Below are 18,136 nucleotides of genomic sequence, written 5' to 3' on the forward strand. Positions count from 1 at the left end.
CATTTGATGCCACGGGTGTCTCGGGATCTCTGCATGCCTCTCAGTACCCACAGGCAGATAGCCGCAAGGCAAAGGTGCAGCTTGATTAAGCCAAGCTGAGATATCACCGGGTACCATCACAGGTTGGTGTGTGTGCAGTGGAAACTCATTTTCACTGCAATTTGATATCAGCAGGTAGTTTTCAATCTCTATGGAGTTAGGACTGTGAATAGCTCTTTGGTGACATTTGTTCTCCCACTGACAAGCTCATGCAGAAGTGCAACCTCGGTGGTCACCCACGGTTTTCCCAGTTTGGTCTCATTACAACCACTTATTGCCTCAAACTTCTTGTCCCAGTTGAGCACTAAGCTTTTGCCTGACTGAAGAAAACAGACCCCAAAAGAGGGTCCCCAAAACAACCTGCTGACTTGGTTTCAGACAGGTAGCTTGAATTTAGTCGCAGTAGAGGCTAGGAAAACCCATCATGAGCCTTGGGTTACTACTACTGCCCCAGACTCCAACGAGCAGAAGCTTTCTGAAACAAGGATAATCTTCTATTTAAATCTTTAAAGTTGTATGTAATAACAAAAAATACCCTAGATAGATTTTTTTCCTTCCATAAATCTTTTAAGTTAAATGCAATTTGATTTTGCTTCTGAACCCGTGGAAATCTTTAATATTTACAACATCCTGGGCGAAGGAACTGCACAGTTTAAGTGTCCACTGAAAGCAAAAATACATCCTTTTCTGAATTCACTTTGAACCTGCTCATTGCTGGTTTCATTAGGAATTGCTTAGCTCTTTTACAAAGACATAAGTATTCAAAACCTAACCACAATATCCCTTTCCCTGGGGAGAAAAAACATAAAATCCTCTTTCATACCCCTCCTCAGGCATCTCTTTTTCAAGCTGAAGTGTTCTAGCTTATTTAGTTTCTTCTAGCATGGAAGAAGTTCCATATAATTTCTCATTTGTATCATTTGTGGTTTTAATTCTACCCCATCCTGCCCTGCCCTGGATGTGCGGAATAGGGTTTTACCTTATTTTTCTGTGACATATTGGGTTTGACCAGGGCTAGCTTGGCTCCATGGTTTAGCTAAATTAATCCTCCCACCTTCCCTGCAAAATTCAACCCTTTCCTTCCCATATTCACTGCTGTGCCCTCATCCCCCCAGCCACATGCATACACTCAAGCATCCTGCAGGCATCTTTCCTCCCCAGCTCCATCTCATCACCTTTTAATTTTTATCAACACTGACAGTCTGCTCTGAAGCAAACCTATCCCCTCAGAGCTATCCTTTCAACTTCTCTTGGCTTTGCATTTAATTTGGCTATTTTTTGCCTGTCATGCTGCCTGCTGCCAGTCCAGCACTGTAGGCAGGATGTGACAGAAAACCACTTAGCTGAAGGAAAACCACAGTCCTGCCAGGGCACGCAAAACCCTGACACTGTAACATTTCCTTCCCACCACTGATGTGCTGTTAGAGCCGCACTGATGTTCCTTTATTCATCCCTCAGCGAGGGATTTGCAGCCCCAATTCAGCAGAAAATGGACTTGGGCAATCACAGAAAGCAAAAAGGATCCCCACACTGAGGGTAAGTGAAGAGTTTACCCTGGGCTTTGCCTCAATATCTGTGGCAAAACAGATATTGATTTAATTTTTACCACTCGTTGTACAAACTGGAGGGTAACAGGAACACTGTTACTTGCTATGAAAACCGGTTTGCACTTCTGCAGTGGCTTCCAGTAGAAGCTGTCCAAGCGCTCAACAGGAAATGTTAAAAGATATGTTTCTTCCTAAATGTTTGCAGAAATTTGACTCAAAGACATAGGAAGGAAACCTCACCTTAAGCCCCCAGACCAAGTCATTCTAAACTGCGTGAAAGAAATCACCAGAGACTATTTCTGGAGGATTATTTTTAAGCATGAAAATCCTATGAGTTTTTCTATCATCAACATCTACTAAGAAACAAGTTAAAAAAAAACACAACAACAACAAAAAAAAAGAAGTTTCTTATCTTTCATCCTTTCTTTAACCAACAAACTAAACAAACACTTGACTTTTTTCATCCCTCCAGATCACTCTTTCTATAAATCAAATTTGTCAGCTAAGCCCTTCCACCTAATTCCAGAACATGTAAGCAGAAGCAAAAGATCCAAGATTTAAGACAAAGATTTACAAAGTGTGTTGCCAAAGACATATCTTATCTCCTCACCAGCATCTAAACAAGAGGTAGATCTCTAGTGCTCTGACATGGAGCATGCTTAAAGGATTATTCCAGGGATCCCTCACTCCTCACTCAAATCCCCTTGCTCTTCCAGAAGTTGTAGAGGACTGGGTTTATAGAGAACCAGACTTTGAATTTAAGTACCTACTCTTCCTATATGGCTTCTCCCATGTTGACACCTCTAGACAGCAATTCATAGTGAAGATGACTAGGGTCAACCTCTAGCAATGTTTTTTTGACTGCTGGGGAGGCAAGAGTGACTGCCCTGATAATGTAAGATCTACAGTGGGACTCACCCAGGCTGTAGCCCCTCTGTGCTTCACTGTCTTGCCTACCAGGAGACAGGGACATTGCGAGGAGGAAAGCATTAGAGATTTTGTGGGACTTCCTAATAAAACAGGCCAGCAAGGACAGGTCATGAGTGCATCGGCTCTCACTGATGGTTCAAGTGCTGTGAGAGTCGGGAGACTTTTCCTCAACTTTCCAACATTCAGGCTAATCCGCATGAATTCCTTGACTTGCTTAAATGGTAGCACCAATATGAGAGCTCCGGAGACCTGGCCACTCTAATGAAGCGCAAACGCTCCCACTGACCAGCTCAGCTTGACTTGCTCATTGAAGGCAAACAGGCAAGTGACAGCTCCGCTTGGCAATGTGCTCACTGCTTACCAATCTGCAGTTAGCTGTGGAGAGGTCTGTCCTATAGCAATTATGGCACGATTAAGAGGAATCTTACCCTGTTGATACTTTAATGGATTGTCCTGTAGCTTCAAGACCAAATGATGTGCTGTGCAAGGGAGATTTTCAGCCACTGCTGAAAATGCTCTTCTTCATGGTAAATATTGGGCTAAGAAATGACACCCCACTAAAAAAAATGAAGGCTAAAGTGCAAGTTTCCTCTACAAACTGTAAGCCACAGACTGCCCGTCCTGCTACTAGAAAGATCCTGCAGTCCTTACGCAAAGCTGGAGAGAGCTTCACCAAGTAAATTCTTCATAATCTCCCTCTTGCTTATTAAATGTGCTGGAGTTTGTGCTGGAAATATGCTTCTCACCCATAAATATAGAGGGGCATCTGCAGAAGCAGGAAGGGTTGTGTGGAAGCCCTGTATCTTAGCTCTGTAGGAAGGGACAAGAAGGACCAGAAAGCTTTGATTTCACATGGAGGCATATTTAATAGTCAAAAGGAAAGAAAAAAGAAAAGCTAAATTTGTGAGACACTGATAATTTAAAAGCTTTCCATGATAGAAACCCTACTTAGGCCTAGTGGATGTAAAGTGAGGTACCTCTTACCTCAGCTTCTCATGTTCTCCACAATTTCACTTTCGTATGTTAAAAAGCCTGGGTGACAAGAAATGAAGGCACCTAGATTACTGAAAGTCCAGAGCATAGCAAAAAATCAGTGGAAAAAATCTCCACCGGCTGCAGCGGGTTTTGGCTCTTGGCCATATATTGTAATGGGAGCTTGACATAACTTAATGGAATATGCAACCTTTTCCAACGTACTTATCCTATGTGAAATGGGTGGATACCATCATTAAAGTGTTCTGATACAGTCAGCAGGAAAAGAAAAATTAAAAAGATGAGGAAGGAGAGATTTCTTAACCAGAAATCTGACAGGATGCGAGGGGGACAAGTCATTGTCAGAAACAAAAGCTCTGCATAGATGGATTTAATCTGTGCAATTATCCAGAGCTTTGAAAATGCTTTGAATTTGTTTTCCATTGGTCTGTAGCAATGGCATTCTGTCTTTATTTTAAAACTTTTACATAACTAAGGCTGTGTGCATTTATATATTATCCCATGCTAAAAAAAAAAAGTAACCAAACAGTCTGATGGCATTTAAAAACGTTACATATTCTGCAAACTAAAATGCCTTTTTCAGTACAAGACTTATGTCCACTAAATAGCTGTTAATCCTGACAAGCCACAAGACAGCTGTTCCCAAGTTAAACAAACACTGCTGTTTGTTAGAAAGCTTGCAACCAGGACACGTCAGCAACAGGAAAAACAAAAGCAAAGCCTCAACCCCTATAACGTATTAAGGCAAAAATAGATGTTGTAACATCTTATCTCATGATTGTGTCTGTAGAAAGGTGAGGTCAAGCCAAAATGAGCTCTCGGCTCTACAGGGAGGAATGATGAGGTGCTGTGTAGATCTGTGTTTGAATTTCATCCTGTCTCTGGTAGGTGTCTGGACTTCAGGTGACAGGGGAGGCTCAGGCAGTGACAAGCAGCTGAGGAGGTACCACTATTCAGCGGGGAATTAGCAGTCCTAGTGGAGAGGTGCATCCTCCTTAAGCAGCGGGTTGCCAAGTAAGGGTGGACGGCCAAATAACAGCTTTGTAGGGAAAACACCTTTGGATGCTGTCTCCTCAGGAAGAGAATCATAGCCTGGAAGAATGACCATCAGCTTCAGACTGGATCAAAGCAGCCAACACAGAAGTCTGAGAGCTGCTCACATCTAAGGGCTAAAGCTGGGTTTACCACCATGGCATGGCAACAGGTGCTTCCTTCTCATGTTTCAGATGGCAGCTTTCCTAGCATGGTCAAGGGAAGGTTATCCTCTGGAAAACAGAGGGCAGATTTCTTTCTTTTGAATTTCTAGAAAGCAGGCTCCACCTCTGTAAGAGCTGCAGCATGAAGTGTTGGTGGCTGGGAAAAGTCCCAGAGCAGATGAGGAAAGCATTAATGAAGGAAGACCATTTGGAGATACCATGCAGTGGTCTGTCCCAACTCAGTAGCACGGCCACTGCCCAATAACTGGAAGAAAAATCTCTCTTAAATAAAAGGCACCTTGACTCTGGTACTGAACCTCTGTGAGAGATAAATGAGAGTCTGGGGTTTAAGGTCTTGATGTCACATGGCTGAATTTTCTGCTGTTGTAGGAGAGGCCACATTGTCCAGGAATGTTGAGGGCTGATGCCATATCTGGAAGTTGTCCAATGCTGCTGGTCAGAGCAAGACTGATATCAAGAGGCCCTTTGTATCACCTAGACCACACTAATAAATACAGTAAGATAAAAACTAAGGAAAGACATCATAGAAAGAAGTCCTGCAGGTCCCTTTGCCTTTGAAGAGGTTGTTAAGATCAAATGTAGGTATCTATTTTAGACTGAACTAAACTGTTCTCCAGGCTTCGCTGAATATGTTGACCATCCTTAGGGCTTGATTTGGCTGACCAGCAGTAGTCATTTAATGCCATTCTTGATGTCTCAGGATATATGAGATTTGTGGAGGGGCTGGTGGATATGCTACAAGGCTTATGAGAGCCCTACACAATTCTGAAATGACAACTGGCGGCCACACTAATTATCCAAGAGCATCTGTTAAGTACTTTCACATGTGACCAAGGGCTCACAAGAGTCAGCCCCTGTCCAAGGGTCTGACTATTTTTCTTTAATTTTTTCGTACATAATTACCTGGAGTGCCCCTCGGATGTCTGCCAGGATGTATATTTCCCCTGGAAGCTACCACCCTTCAAACCTGCCTGTTCAGTGGTTCATCTGAACGCTCCCTCTTCTACTGAGTTTAAAACGGTGGCTTTTTGCTAGCAAAAGCATCCACCCGCATGTATGTGAAGGTGTAAGGAGCACCTACATGAGCACTTGTCAGATCTCAGGGATGCACCACCCCCCTGACGCAGTCAGAAAACATAGTGTCTCCCCAGCCTGGGGTGAGTGGCCCCTCCACCCCCTTCTCCACTCTGCTGTGTGCTCTATGTCAAGCATCTGAGCTGCCATCAGCCATTCAGAGTCTCCTCTAGCGATGGAGCACATGGAGAGCTGCTGATAACCAGACTGTCATACAAATCTGACTGACACGCCATCCATCCCAGGAGCTCTTATGCAACTGGAAGGTGAGAATTCACTTGAACTTTTACAAGCAAGGAACTATTAATTATTTCTTATCTTACTGCTCTATAAACAGATGGTGATGAATAAACAGACTCCTCATTTAAACGTCATTAATGTTTTTCCAGCCTGACTTTTAATTTCCATATGTTCACTGCTTCTTCTCCCATCAAATACGCCTTGACTTCTTCAAGTGAGACTAGCAAAGAACCCCAAGGTCTAAATTTGGCTTTCCAAGCCAGCCTCCGCTCTAGGCCTGTGGAACAGCAAAAGCAGTTTACAGAGAATAAACAACATGAGACATTTCCCACCTGGATTTGTTTGCATGTGGCAATGCTGGTGATGAGCTTGCAGGACTCAGCTCTATTGCCCTCAGCAGGTATTCGGCAGATATGAACAGGCACTGGGAGGGGAATTGGCACTATTTTTTTCATGTTTTCTACTTTTCTGAATTTTTGATCAGGTTTCAAATCCTGCTTGCAAGACAGACAGGTCTAGATTGCAAATATAAAGAGCAGTGCTGGAGTACTTTTAGTGTCAGATGCAGCTCAGCTGTAGCAGCTCCTTGATGGCTATTGGCAATTTCCACAGGCGTTTAGAAAATCATCTCAGCTATCTCCATACTGCTGAACTGTGGGGAACAGATAGACCAAATGCTCGTCTGACCCTGAGATGCTGACAGCATCCAGCTGTGAAGTTCTGGTCTTGTTTCACTTACACTTAACTTCTGCAGGAATTTAGGATTCAAGTCAAGCAGAATATCTTCCCTTTTGGAGAAAAATAAAGTCCTGAAAAAACATAAACTTACAGAAGTTCAACAAAGGGAACTTCCCATTACTGGGAAGCAATAATGCCACGCACACACATAGGGCTAGAGAGGAGCTTTGCAGAGAAGGACCTGGAGGTCCTGGTGGACACCAAGTTGCATATGAGCCAGCACCATGCCCTTGCCATAAAGGTGAATGGTATCCTGAGCTGAATTAGGAGGAGTGTTGCCAGTAGGTCAAGGGAGGTGATCCTTCCCCTCTGCCACAGTGCTGGTGAGACTCATCTGGGGTGCTGGGTCCACATCTGGGCTCCCCAGTACATGAGAAACATGGACATGCTGAGGACAGTCCAGCAAAGGGCTGCAAAGATTAAGGGACTGGAGCATCTCACATACGAGGAAAGACTGAGAGTGCTGAAACTGTTCAGCCTAGAGAAGAGAAGGCTCAGGGGGGATCTCATCAATGTGTATAAATATCCGATGGCATTCAGGGGAAATTAAAGAAAAGAAAGAGGCAATGGGCAAAACCTGAAAATTAGGAAATTCCATTTAAACATAAGATTTTTTTTTCTCTGTTAACATAAACAGACACGGAAATGTGTTGTCTAGAGAGGCTGTGGAGTTTCTATCCCCGGAGATGTTCAAAACCCAACTGGATATGGCCCTGAGCAGCCTGATTTTGTTGACTTTGCTTTAATCAGGGGTTTGGACTAGATGGTATCAAGAAGTTCCTGCCAACCTCAGTGATTTTGTGATGCTAAGCCAAGGAACTATGTTAATGCTGAAAACCGCACCCACCTATTCAGGTCATCAGGCTCTGGTGTCAGGGGTCTTCTGTGGTTTAAAGGTCTCCCCTCTCTGTTCTGGAATATTTTCCCTCATACTCAAACTTCCATTCCATTAAAGTAAACTCCAAAACTGGGCCAGCATTCCTGTGCCCAAGTGCTGCCTGATATTCCCAGCACTCTCCATGAAGGCTGTTTTCCCTATGATGCCATGTGTCCTGCACAGTGCCATGGTCTCCAGGGCTGTTCATCCCACCAAAACATGAGTCACAGTACCTTGTTCAACTGCCATCCCTAAATGACTCTCCTGCTTCTCAGAGAATATCTGATTGCGGAGCAAGTTGATTAGCAATAATGGGATAAACAGATAATGAGCTGAGCCAACCGACCTAGACCTGATAGTTTTTCTTGGCTTTTTAACAAAAAAGAGAGTTTTACTTTTTTTATTTTATTTGGGTGCTTCAGGTTAAGCTGAACTATTTATAAACTGCAGCCATGGAGAGGTGAAATGTTCTTAAAAACCAAAAAACCCCTCTGTGCTCTGGGATCATTATATAAAAAAAGCAAGTGGAAGCCAGCAAGAAGCAACACAGTGGTGAGACCTGCCTTGCAGCAAGCCTTTAGGAGCTCAGCCACACTTCACATAGAGATTTGCCACCATCTGTAAGTCTGGAAAGCAAAACCCCCTTCAGCCATCCTCTCCTCTAACCCTTGGGACAGCTTCCCTACAACTGCTAACTGTATTATCAGCTAAGCAGCCGCTGTATTGCATACAGATGTCCTGGCTGAAGAAGTATCGGGGCAAAACCTTGGTTTTCTGTGGGGCTGGGACTGCATTCTTCACTTTTGAAATATGTTTGTAAGCATTGTCAAAGTAATGCAGACTACTGAGGAACTCTATTATAAGCTCCTAGAGCTACCAAGTGCCTTGGAGAACTCCAGGTTGTGGAATTGCCTTATTTATTTGTTTTACGCTGCAGTGGTGGGAGATGCCACCAGAGAAACAGCACTGTACAGCCAAAGAGCAAAGAGAAAGGGAAAGAAGACAGCCCAAGCAGCTACTGGGCAGCTCGCAGCCTGCTAGTGCAGCAGCTGCTGGCAGCGTGCAAACTCCTGTCTGCAAACCGATTCTCAAAAACTTCTCATCACGCTTGTCCAGCAGGACAGCAGAGAGAGCTCTCACCAAAGGCATTCAAATGCTGGGACTGACTTGGCTGCACTGAACCTGCAGTTGCCCAGGCAGCACTCCCACAGCCACTGGCTGCTGAAAATTTGGGATGACCTGGGAACCTTTTGAACAGTACAGCTGAACCCCCAGATCTGACTGGCTACTGGTTGCTTATGGGACACCGATTGTGCAGAAAGCAGTGCTGCAGAGTCACTGGTGGTGTAATTGCATCCAGATGCTGCTGACATAAATGTCACAGAATCACAGACTGGCGGAGGTTGGAAGGGACCTCTGGAGCGCACCCTGTCCCACTCCTGCTGGAGCAGGCACACCCAGAGCAGGGGCACAGGGCCGCGTCCAGGCGGGGGGTGAATGTCTCCAGGGAAGGGACCCCACAGCCTCTCTGGGCAGCCTGTGCCCCTGCTCGGGCACCCGCACAGGGAAGGGGTTTGTCCTCATGTTCAGGTGGAACTTCCCGTGTTCCAGCTTGTGCCCGTGGCCCCTTGGCCTGGCGTTGGGCACCGCTGAAAAGAGTCCATTCTCTTGACACCCACCCTTCAGATATTTATAGGCATTGATGAGATCCCTTCTCAGCCTTCTCTTCTCCAGGCTGAACAAGCCCAGGTCTCCCAGCCTTTTGTCACAAGGGAGATGCTCCAGCCCCTGATCACCTTGGCAGCTCTGCGCTGGCCTTGCTCCAGCAGCTCCCTGCCCTTCTGGAACTGGGGGGCCCAGAACTGGCTGCAGCCCCCCAGATGTGGCCCCACTGGGGCAGAGCAGAGGGGGAGGAGAACCTCCCTCGCCCTGCTGGCCACGCTCCTTTCCATGCCCCCCAGGGCACCGCTGGCCCCCTTGGCCCCAAGGGCCCGGTGCTGGCTCAGGGTCACCTCCCTGCCCCCCAGCACCCCCAGGGCCTTCTCAGCAGAGCCGCTCTCCAGCAGGTCCCCCCCAGCCTGTGCTGGTGCGGGGGGCTGTTCCTCCCTAGGGGCAGGACCATGCACTGGCTCTGGTTGAACTCCATGAGGCTCCCCTGGGCCCAGCTCTCCAGCCTGCCCAGCCCTCGCTGGATGGCAGCACGGCCTGCTGGTGCATCGGCCGCTCCTCCCGGCTTGGTGTCATCAGCGAACTGGCTGAGGGGACGCTCTGTCCCTTCGTCCAGGTCACTGATGAATATGTTAAACAGGGCTGGACCCAGCACAGACCCCTGGGGAACACCACTAGTGACAGGCCTCCATCCAGACTCTGCCCCGTTGATCATGACCCTCTGAGCTCTGCCGTCCCAGCTGTTCTGGACGATGAAGCACTGTCAGGGTTTGAGCTCCTGCTCTGCGTGCCTGCTAAACCACTGCATTGCTTGGCACTGGCACTGGCATATAGGACAATGTGACTTTGTATACGTTACCTATAACTTGAGCATCCCCAAGGAACTGGGGGTATAAGCAGAAGATACATCTTCTGGGAAAACATCATCCACAAAACCTTGTACCCCACGTCATTGCAGATTGATGTACAATACTATGTACAGATTTATTTGGAGAAGAGAGGTGGAGAAAGAGAAGAGGCAACCTAACCTGGATGATGTGAATTTTGTCTTTTGGGGTTTTGTTTCCACCCAGATACATAGTAGCTCCCTGTGAATTTAAGATGTAGGTGCTGCCAAAATACTGCATTTCTTTCTCCTCTCTCTATCCACAGTACTTTTATATGTCCCAATCGTAAAACAGGTGGACACTTTTCAATTTGTTTGTCCCTACCTTACCCTGATAGATAGGAAAATATTTATGTTTCTATTTTAAGGGAGGAATACTAAGGCCAAGAGACCCAGAAGTCACTTTAACTGCAGCAACAGTGCTGCTGTAGTTGCAATAATCTATGGATATCAAGTGAGGTAAAGTTTGCAGGGAAACCAACTGTGAGACCAGCATGGAATGGGATTAAAACATGCTTAGGGTGGGAAATTAAGGCATCCACAGCTAAGGGATGACATTTGTGACATGTGACATGATGCCACATTTGCATGACATCATTACAAGCAGACATGATCTGTGTCATTCGTGGCATTTTATCTAGTGCATCCCAGCCATGCCTGCCATGAGAATGGCCCATTTTCTGCAAGGAAAACCAGACATCTCACACATAACAAAACTACAAATTTCACTAGTCCAGCACTCAGGTACTTCTGTGCGTGATGCAATCCAGCAGCACTTTCTCCTTGGCTGTGTGAAAAGGGGAAGAATAACAAAAACTCATTTTCCAACGTGCCAAAACCTAGCAAAAACTCTTGAGTTTTAGGCCCGTCGGGAACACAGTCTGCACTGAGATTGCGATGAGGCATTTTGTACATCGTTTCCCACATTGAGCAGGGAAGAATCCTGCCACTGGTACAGTAACAGATTTTTACAAGATTTTTCTTTTTTAATAATGCCTCAAATTATATTGTGAGCACTCTTTGGGGGCTAAAGGGCTGGAAAGGTCATCTTACAAATACCCAAGTGAAAGTTTAGCTTCCTGCAATGCAATTCTGTATGTGAACAAACAGATTCATAACTCCTAATGATGGAATTGGGACTTCACCTCATTTGGCCAAATCCCTTCCAAGCCAGTGAATCCCGGGACAGGAATCATCTGCAAAGTATGGTTATTTCCAACACAGCTGAGCTGCTCCCTAAGAATCACCTCATAGCAAACAAAGATCTCATCTACAGGCAAGACAACCTGAACATGATTCATCACATCCTGGAAGAGAATCCTACACTTGGCCAGAACACACTAGAGCTACCTAAACTTAAGTGAAATACCTCACCAGAAGTCGTTCCCATGCAATAGCTATTTGCCTGTGTGAAACAAACCGGTCTCAGTCTACTTAGTCTTGATTTTAATGGTACATATCCACTCCCCTGTTGAATCACAGTTGCCACTTTACATCTTTACCTGTTATTTCAGCATGGAGGTAAAAGGGTAACAGGGCAGAGGACTGCAAGGACAGTCCTGCTCATGAAATCCAATCCTGTGCTGCAATACACAACTGCATCCTACACACCCTTTTATAAATGGGGCAAATTATGCCATGAAGTCCATAAAACACTCCTTCCCGCAGACCTCCAGAAAGGCTGTTCAGTATCCTCAGATGGTTACAAACTTCCTTTTAAGTCCAGACTTTGATCTCACAGACGTTATATTCTCCTGTGTACACACTGCAGGCTTATACTAGTCTTCCCTGCTGTTTTCTCCCCAGCTGCATCTTTTGCAGCCCTTCCTGTGCTGAAAAGCTAACCTCATCTCACCAGAGGTGGTCACGCTTTTGTGACCTCTGTGTCTCTTCTGTGGCCCTGCTAAAGCCTCCTCAGATGTGGGTGACTTCACTGATACGGAATCACACTCCTAACAGGGAATAGAGATTCTTCCATCCTGCTGATAATAAACAGCAGTCCTGTGGTCCAGAACTGCTGATGACAGGAACAGCAATTGGCACCCACTACCAGCAGCGAAAACACAGAGGTTTAATTTGAAAAGAAAGCATCGATTTCACGCATGCATATACACCCACTATAAGGAATGGGTGCTCAAAGACAAAATAGCGTTAAGACAGACATCATTGTTTATCAGTGGAAATCTAATCAGTGGAAACCTGCTTATCCTGAGCCAGTGGTGATCGAGTTCAGCACTACCATCAGGTGTTCTTAATAAGTGACTAATCTATCTGACACATCAAATTACATCTGTGATTAAGCCCCTCTGATCAACACAATTGATAATGGCTTCTAAACAAAGCTTTATTTCCAGACTGAGCTGAAATGGTGTGTTTCCTTATTTCCACTCATTTAATTAGAAAGGATATCTAATCGGTTGTTAAATCTCAAGTGATTTTCTTTTTGCTAAAAGGATGTGGAATGTGGAAGGCAATGCACCTACTGGCCATAAATCAAGGTACTACATTACGGATGGCAGGGAATCTCAATGGCTTTCCACTGGCCCTCTCTGGGGGACTGAACCATGTTAAAATTACATTTTTCCTGGGAGTTTAACTAGGATTTTTTTCTTTCCAGCAACACTGAGACTAAACAGTCATCACTTTCATATGATCTCATGCCACCACCTTCCAAAGATTTCTCCCCACCAAACTTCCCCATCGCCCCCAACCGTCGAAGTTCCAAGTTTTATTTTGCAACTGTGCTGAGCCGCTTTTATTGAGTTATGGAGCCCAGCTCCAGAAACATAACAGCTTTTCCTACCTGCATGTGCTCACATGCTGCGCCCCAAACACTCCAAAGGGGAAACACATGCCACTTAGATGCTGCGAAGTTACCTGTCCACACCACTTTCAAACCAGACTCCTCCATAAGGTGATTCACCCATTGTTACCCATTTGAGAAGCAACATTGTAGAGATGCTGGTTTCCTTCTGTTGATTGCAAGGGCAGCCATGGGTGCCTAGCTAAGAGTCAGCTATTGAGCTCTTAAATACTTGTTTTGGGGCAAATGGATGCCACCTGCTTTCCACACAGTTTGCATTTTAAAATTTGGTTGGACACATGCTGTGTCCCTACAAGCACTTGTTCCATACTGATGTCATCCGCGACCATTTCTACCCAGGACACACAGACATACACAAACGACATCTGACATTAACTCAGGAGCAGAAGGTACTGTCTCCATGGTCAAAAAGCATGTTACAATGCTCACAGCTGCCATTTCTGAATGAGTCCCATTTAATGACTACGGCTAGTGACTAGTGGAGATGCAGAATTATCCCAGTCCAATATTTCACCATTCCATTATGAAAAAGAAACTCCAAAGGATTTTTATACTCTTGCTAGTGCTTGGGGATTAAGGCTTACAACATTACTGAGCGTGTTTTTACATCAGAATGGGAAAAATATTTTCAGTGATATAATTCAGTGGAGAGAAAAAAAAAAGCTGTTTTGGATTAAACTTTCCAATGAGAAAAATCATTTTGAAAAAGCAGAAAGGAAATATTAACACTTCAAGTATTTGTTCTGTTTTGAAAGTACTGTATTTAATTGAATTTCTGTAAATGTCCATGAAAAAAAATGAAGCGTGTAGTTGGCTTTCAGATGAATGGTTTTAACTACCCTGACTTTTTCCCTTTACTGTATTCCAGGAGAACATTTCTTCAAACAGCTTCATTTAACTATACAGGGACACTTGAAATAGTTTCCAAATCAAAGAAAACTATATCTTATTAGATAAGAGCAGGGGCCAAAAGCCATCCTTGCATTCAGTAAAGCTCCTCCCGGGATCAGCTTGTCACCAGGATGCTATTCTATCATTAAGTAGCACTGTGCAGAACAGTCTTTCAGTCTGTAGCCTAACTGCAAGTAATGCCAAAGGAAAGAGGATGAGAAGACATCCTCTTCCCCTTTTTCCTCTTTCGGGAGGTGGGATGCAGATATCAGGCAGGATATGCATCTCCCCACCCCTTCCCCCAGCAATGTGTTCCCTTGTTTTGGGAGCCTGAAGCCTCCCACGGGTACCTGTATCACCTTTACTCACAAAACCAGGACCTGTAACTTGAGAGAGGCCTCAGTGTGGGGCTTTGACAGCACTGTTGTGGGATGAGATGGGACAGGATGGGATGGGACAGCACCAAAACTAAAAGCTTTCTTTCTCCACCACACTGATCTCTACAATTTAAGACTGAGCATGGGTGGTTGTGCCAAAATCTCCCAAGATCTCTGCAGGCTGCCCACTGGGGACTTGCATTAGCACAAACCTTCTCAACATTGCCCACCCGTTCCCTGTTTCACAGGGTGGCTTGCAGCTCCTCCAGTGGCAGCCACATCCTGCAGCCTCTCCACTGCTCTGAAACCCCATGTGCCCAGGGCATGGTGTGCCACACCTTCTCCTTGAGGGTTGCACAGCTCCGTGGCTGCTGCCTGAAGCTGGGGTGGAGAAACCTTGGAAGGCTGGAGAGCAAAGGTGGCATCATGGACCTGACCCTTCTTGCTCGATCACTGAAGAAGGGAGTGGGTTAAGGGGACTGGAAAGCCTTCCAGGAGGACTGCCCAACGTTGTGTGTGCTCCATGTCATGTGAACAAGGATAGTATCTCAGCTGCCTGGCCCAACTTCACAGATACCTTGCAGCCTTGGAGTACACCCTTCCTTCCTCTGCTTCACCACCAGGACAGTGGCATGGGGATGGGAGGGCAGTTCAACAGGAGGAGGAGGTCACCATGACTTCCTTTGAAGCAAACCAAAGCCTATGAGAACTTCAGGCATTCATATCCCAGAGAAAAACTTGTTAAGGCACTTCCAGGTCAGAGAGATGACTGACTGTGATTAAATACACTGAGGGACCTAAGCTAGCCTTACCCAGCTGAGAGGCAGCGAGTGATCTCCAGCGAGCTATTCAAACTCTTTGTTGTTGAGTGATACTTTGGAAGTACCTATTTCTCTCCCTCCTAATGTAAGAGCTCCACATCAGCTGGAGTGACTGCCCTGCTCCAGCAGCAGAAGGGGTGAGAAATGGCATGGACAAAGCAGATGTGAGTGAGGCTGGGTGACGCTGGCTTGCGGGCTCCATACCTGAAGTCTGGTTATCCCTAACAAGCTCTGCCAAGCACTGGCTGCGCTCTTCTTCAATCTCCTGCGTGATGATGCACTCCGGTCGTATGCTGGATGCCTGCAGAAAGGGCAGAGAAGAAGAGAGTGAGCAAAACCCATCTATCCCCAGAGACGCATTCCTGGGGATTCATGGCCCTGAGCTCTCCTGAGCCACCGCACAACGGGGATATACATGCAGCCTTATTTACGCATTGCTTGAGACAAGGGAGTGTAACCCAGAGCCTGCTGAAAAACAGCATTTCTCTCCATGCCTTCCTTAAAAAAAACCAAACAAAACCAAACAAACAAAACCCAACCTAATTTTTTCTGATGATCAGGAGCAATTCTGCATCTGTATGCTCTGGGAACCCTGCCTGACTAACCTAACACCAACAGCTACCTAGGGCAGGAAGATGGCAGTTTTAATATTTATGCCAAGAGCAGTGGGATCTGTGCTTACATGGTTTATTCCCTCTGTTCTCACATGGCCTGCCTCCTGGATCATGCTAATTCAAAGCAAAACAAAAAAACCATCATATAAGAATGAAATCTCTGATGCAGATTAGGAGATCAAGTTGCTAAAAAGCAGGAAATTACCAATGATAAGACTTTTTCACCCAAGCGGTTTCTCCTCAGTCAGACCTAATTATATTGTGTTATAGTAGCCACAACAGTGGCTATAAATGTTCAGGTAATTAATTGTGGACTCCTTACAACATGTAATTCATGAACTGCCTCAATCATTAAAAGTGCAGATGACAACTTGCACTCCAAAAAAGGAACGAGGAGCTGGACAATGGGTCACAGAGCTCAGTGTCCCCTTCTCACCAACATGCTCTCAACTTGGAGGGAACACCTTGCTTCATTGCTATGGCAATTGCAAGCAGAAACTGAGGTCCCATTATGCACGGCGCTGCACAAAACCCCATCTCTTTCAAACGGATTGGAAATGGCATTCAGCAAGGAGAAACCTATTCAGAAACTCAGCTGCAAAGAGACGGCAAGATGGGAACGATGGGTAGAGAGCAGAAGTCTTGGCTTGAGTTTATACCATCACTGTTAAATGTGATGCAGGAAAAACCACGAGTCAGGTGAGCTTCAGGGACAGATTTTGAGGACAGGGCACGAGCCTTTGCCCGTAAGAAATCATTGATTCAGTGTTCACTCTTGCTGGAATTTGGAAAAAGCATATATTTTCATCAGAAATATGTAGAGAAAGGAAAAGAAAAAGGGTTTTTCATGTCTTATTTCAACATGTGTGAGCTATTTCTCTATCCATATATTTACCAGAGAAGTTTGTGAGACAGAAGGCCCAGAAATCCTTTGAAGGAACAATTGTTTTATGTCAATTGCCCTTTGGATTAGAATTATAAAATAATTTAGCACATTAAATTTATTCTCACCATTCCTTATTAACCCAACCTGCCCTCTTCCCAGACTGTAATTTCCTTTAGGTTGGGAATGGGCCTTGATTAGGAGTGTATAAGCAATTAATTATGTGGTTTTCTAGTCAATTTAAAAATAAAACACCAAACATGAGAAGGGGGGGGGATTATTTGGAGTTGTCTTGGTACTCAAATATTTCTTTTTCCCAATGGGAAACAGATCTTAGGAAATTTTATTTTGGCTCATCTAAAATACCATAGATTCATTTTGTTTTGATTTACAGTGCTTCTTGCCTTTTTATTTTAACCTTAAAAAAGCGTGAGGGGAAGCGTGAGAGATTTGCAGAACACTTGCTGTAAAAATAAAGATTGAAATGTTTTCAAAACATTCTGACTTTTTCAAAGGAAAGTTTTAGCTCTCCGGACTTAAACTATTGCCAAATTCATCTCACATCTATAAATAACTCAGGTTTTCACTTTATAAATTAATTCACACAGCTCTAACTTTGATCAGGGTTGGCAAAGCACTGTGTACTTCTACAACATATTTTAATATTTTTTTTTAATGCAGTAAATTTTCTACCAAGCCCACTAGCAAGTACTTCACTGCCACATCTTCCCTTCACTAAAAATGCATGTCTAAATTGGTTGATTACATATTTACCTCAACAGCCTGATATTTACTTTTGAGTAAATGTTTTACCACCTTTCAGAAAAGAATGAGGCCTAATCACCGTTACTATTCTGAATAGTGGGCTCATAACAGATTCAGGTAAACTTGATTATAGATGTCATTTTAATAATCTCATCTTTTTTTCATCCAGTCCAAGAGGAAAGACATTTATGTTAGGCAAACCACTAGAACAAGAGTGTCCAATAGCTAAAACACCAAAATACAGGTGATCTTGGCTTTTGTAGTGCTGGTGCTGACTGGCTGTGAGCTTTTAAAGAAGGTGGGTGGCTCCACTGACTGAAGGAGTACGTAGGTGCCAGACTCTCACTGATTTCAAGCAAAGCCAGACACTGGGGTAGGATTTAGTCTCCCAGATAGAGACATCTAGCATCAACTGAGATGTCCTAGGGTATCCTTTTTGGCCAACAGCTCTCACTCCAGGGGACATGGGTGTGTGTAAATCATATGTTGGATCTTCCAACCCCAAACCACCTATCTCATATATATTAAGCTGTCTAAAACAGTACTAGACACTTAAAAGCAAACAAACAGTAAGTTTGCAGATGACACCAAGTTGCACAGGAGTGTCAGTCTGCTCAACAGTAGGAAGGCTCTACTGAGGGACTTGGACAGGCTGGATCAATGGGCTGAGATAATTTGTATGAGGTTCAACACGGCTCAGTGCCTTGATCCTACACTTGAGTCACACCAACCCCAGGCAACGCTCCAGGCTG

The 18,136-nt window shown here is 44.8% G+C and overlaps 1 protein-coding gene across 1 annotated transcript in view; it reads right to left on the reverse strand.

The window, feature by feature from the left end:
* Positions 1 to 18,136, reverse strand: part of VIPR1 (vasoactive intestinal peptide receptor 1) — a 117,271-nt gene that overhangs the window by 62,012 nt on the left and 37,123 nt on the right. The window contains exon 2 of the mRNA XM_075082209.1: positions 15,327 to 15,423. Coding sequence (XP_074938310.1) covers positions 15,327 to 15,423 — 97 coding nt within the window. The remainder of the gene's footprint in view (positions 1 to 15,326; positions 15,424 to 18,136) is intronic.

Source organism: Phalacrocorax aristotelis, chromosome 2 (genome assembly GCF_949628215.1).
Source record: "Phalacrocorax aristotelis chromosome 2, bGulAri2.1, whole genome shotgun sequence".
Classification (NCBI taxonomy): Eukaryota; Metazoa; Chordata; class Aves; order Suliformes; family Phalacrocoracidae; genus Phalacrocorax; species Phalacrocorax aristotelis.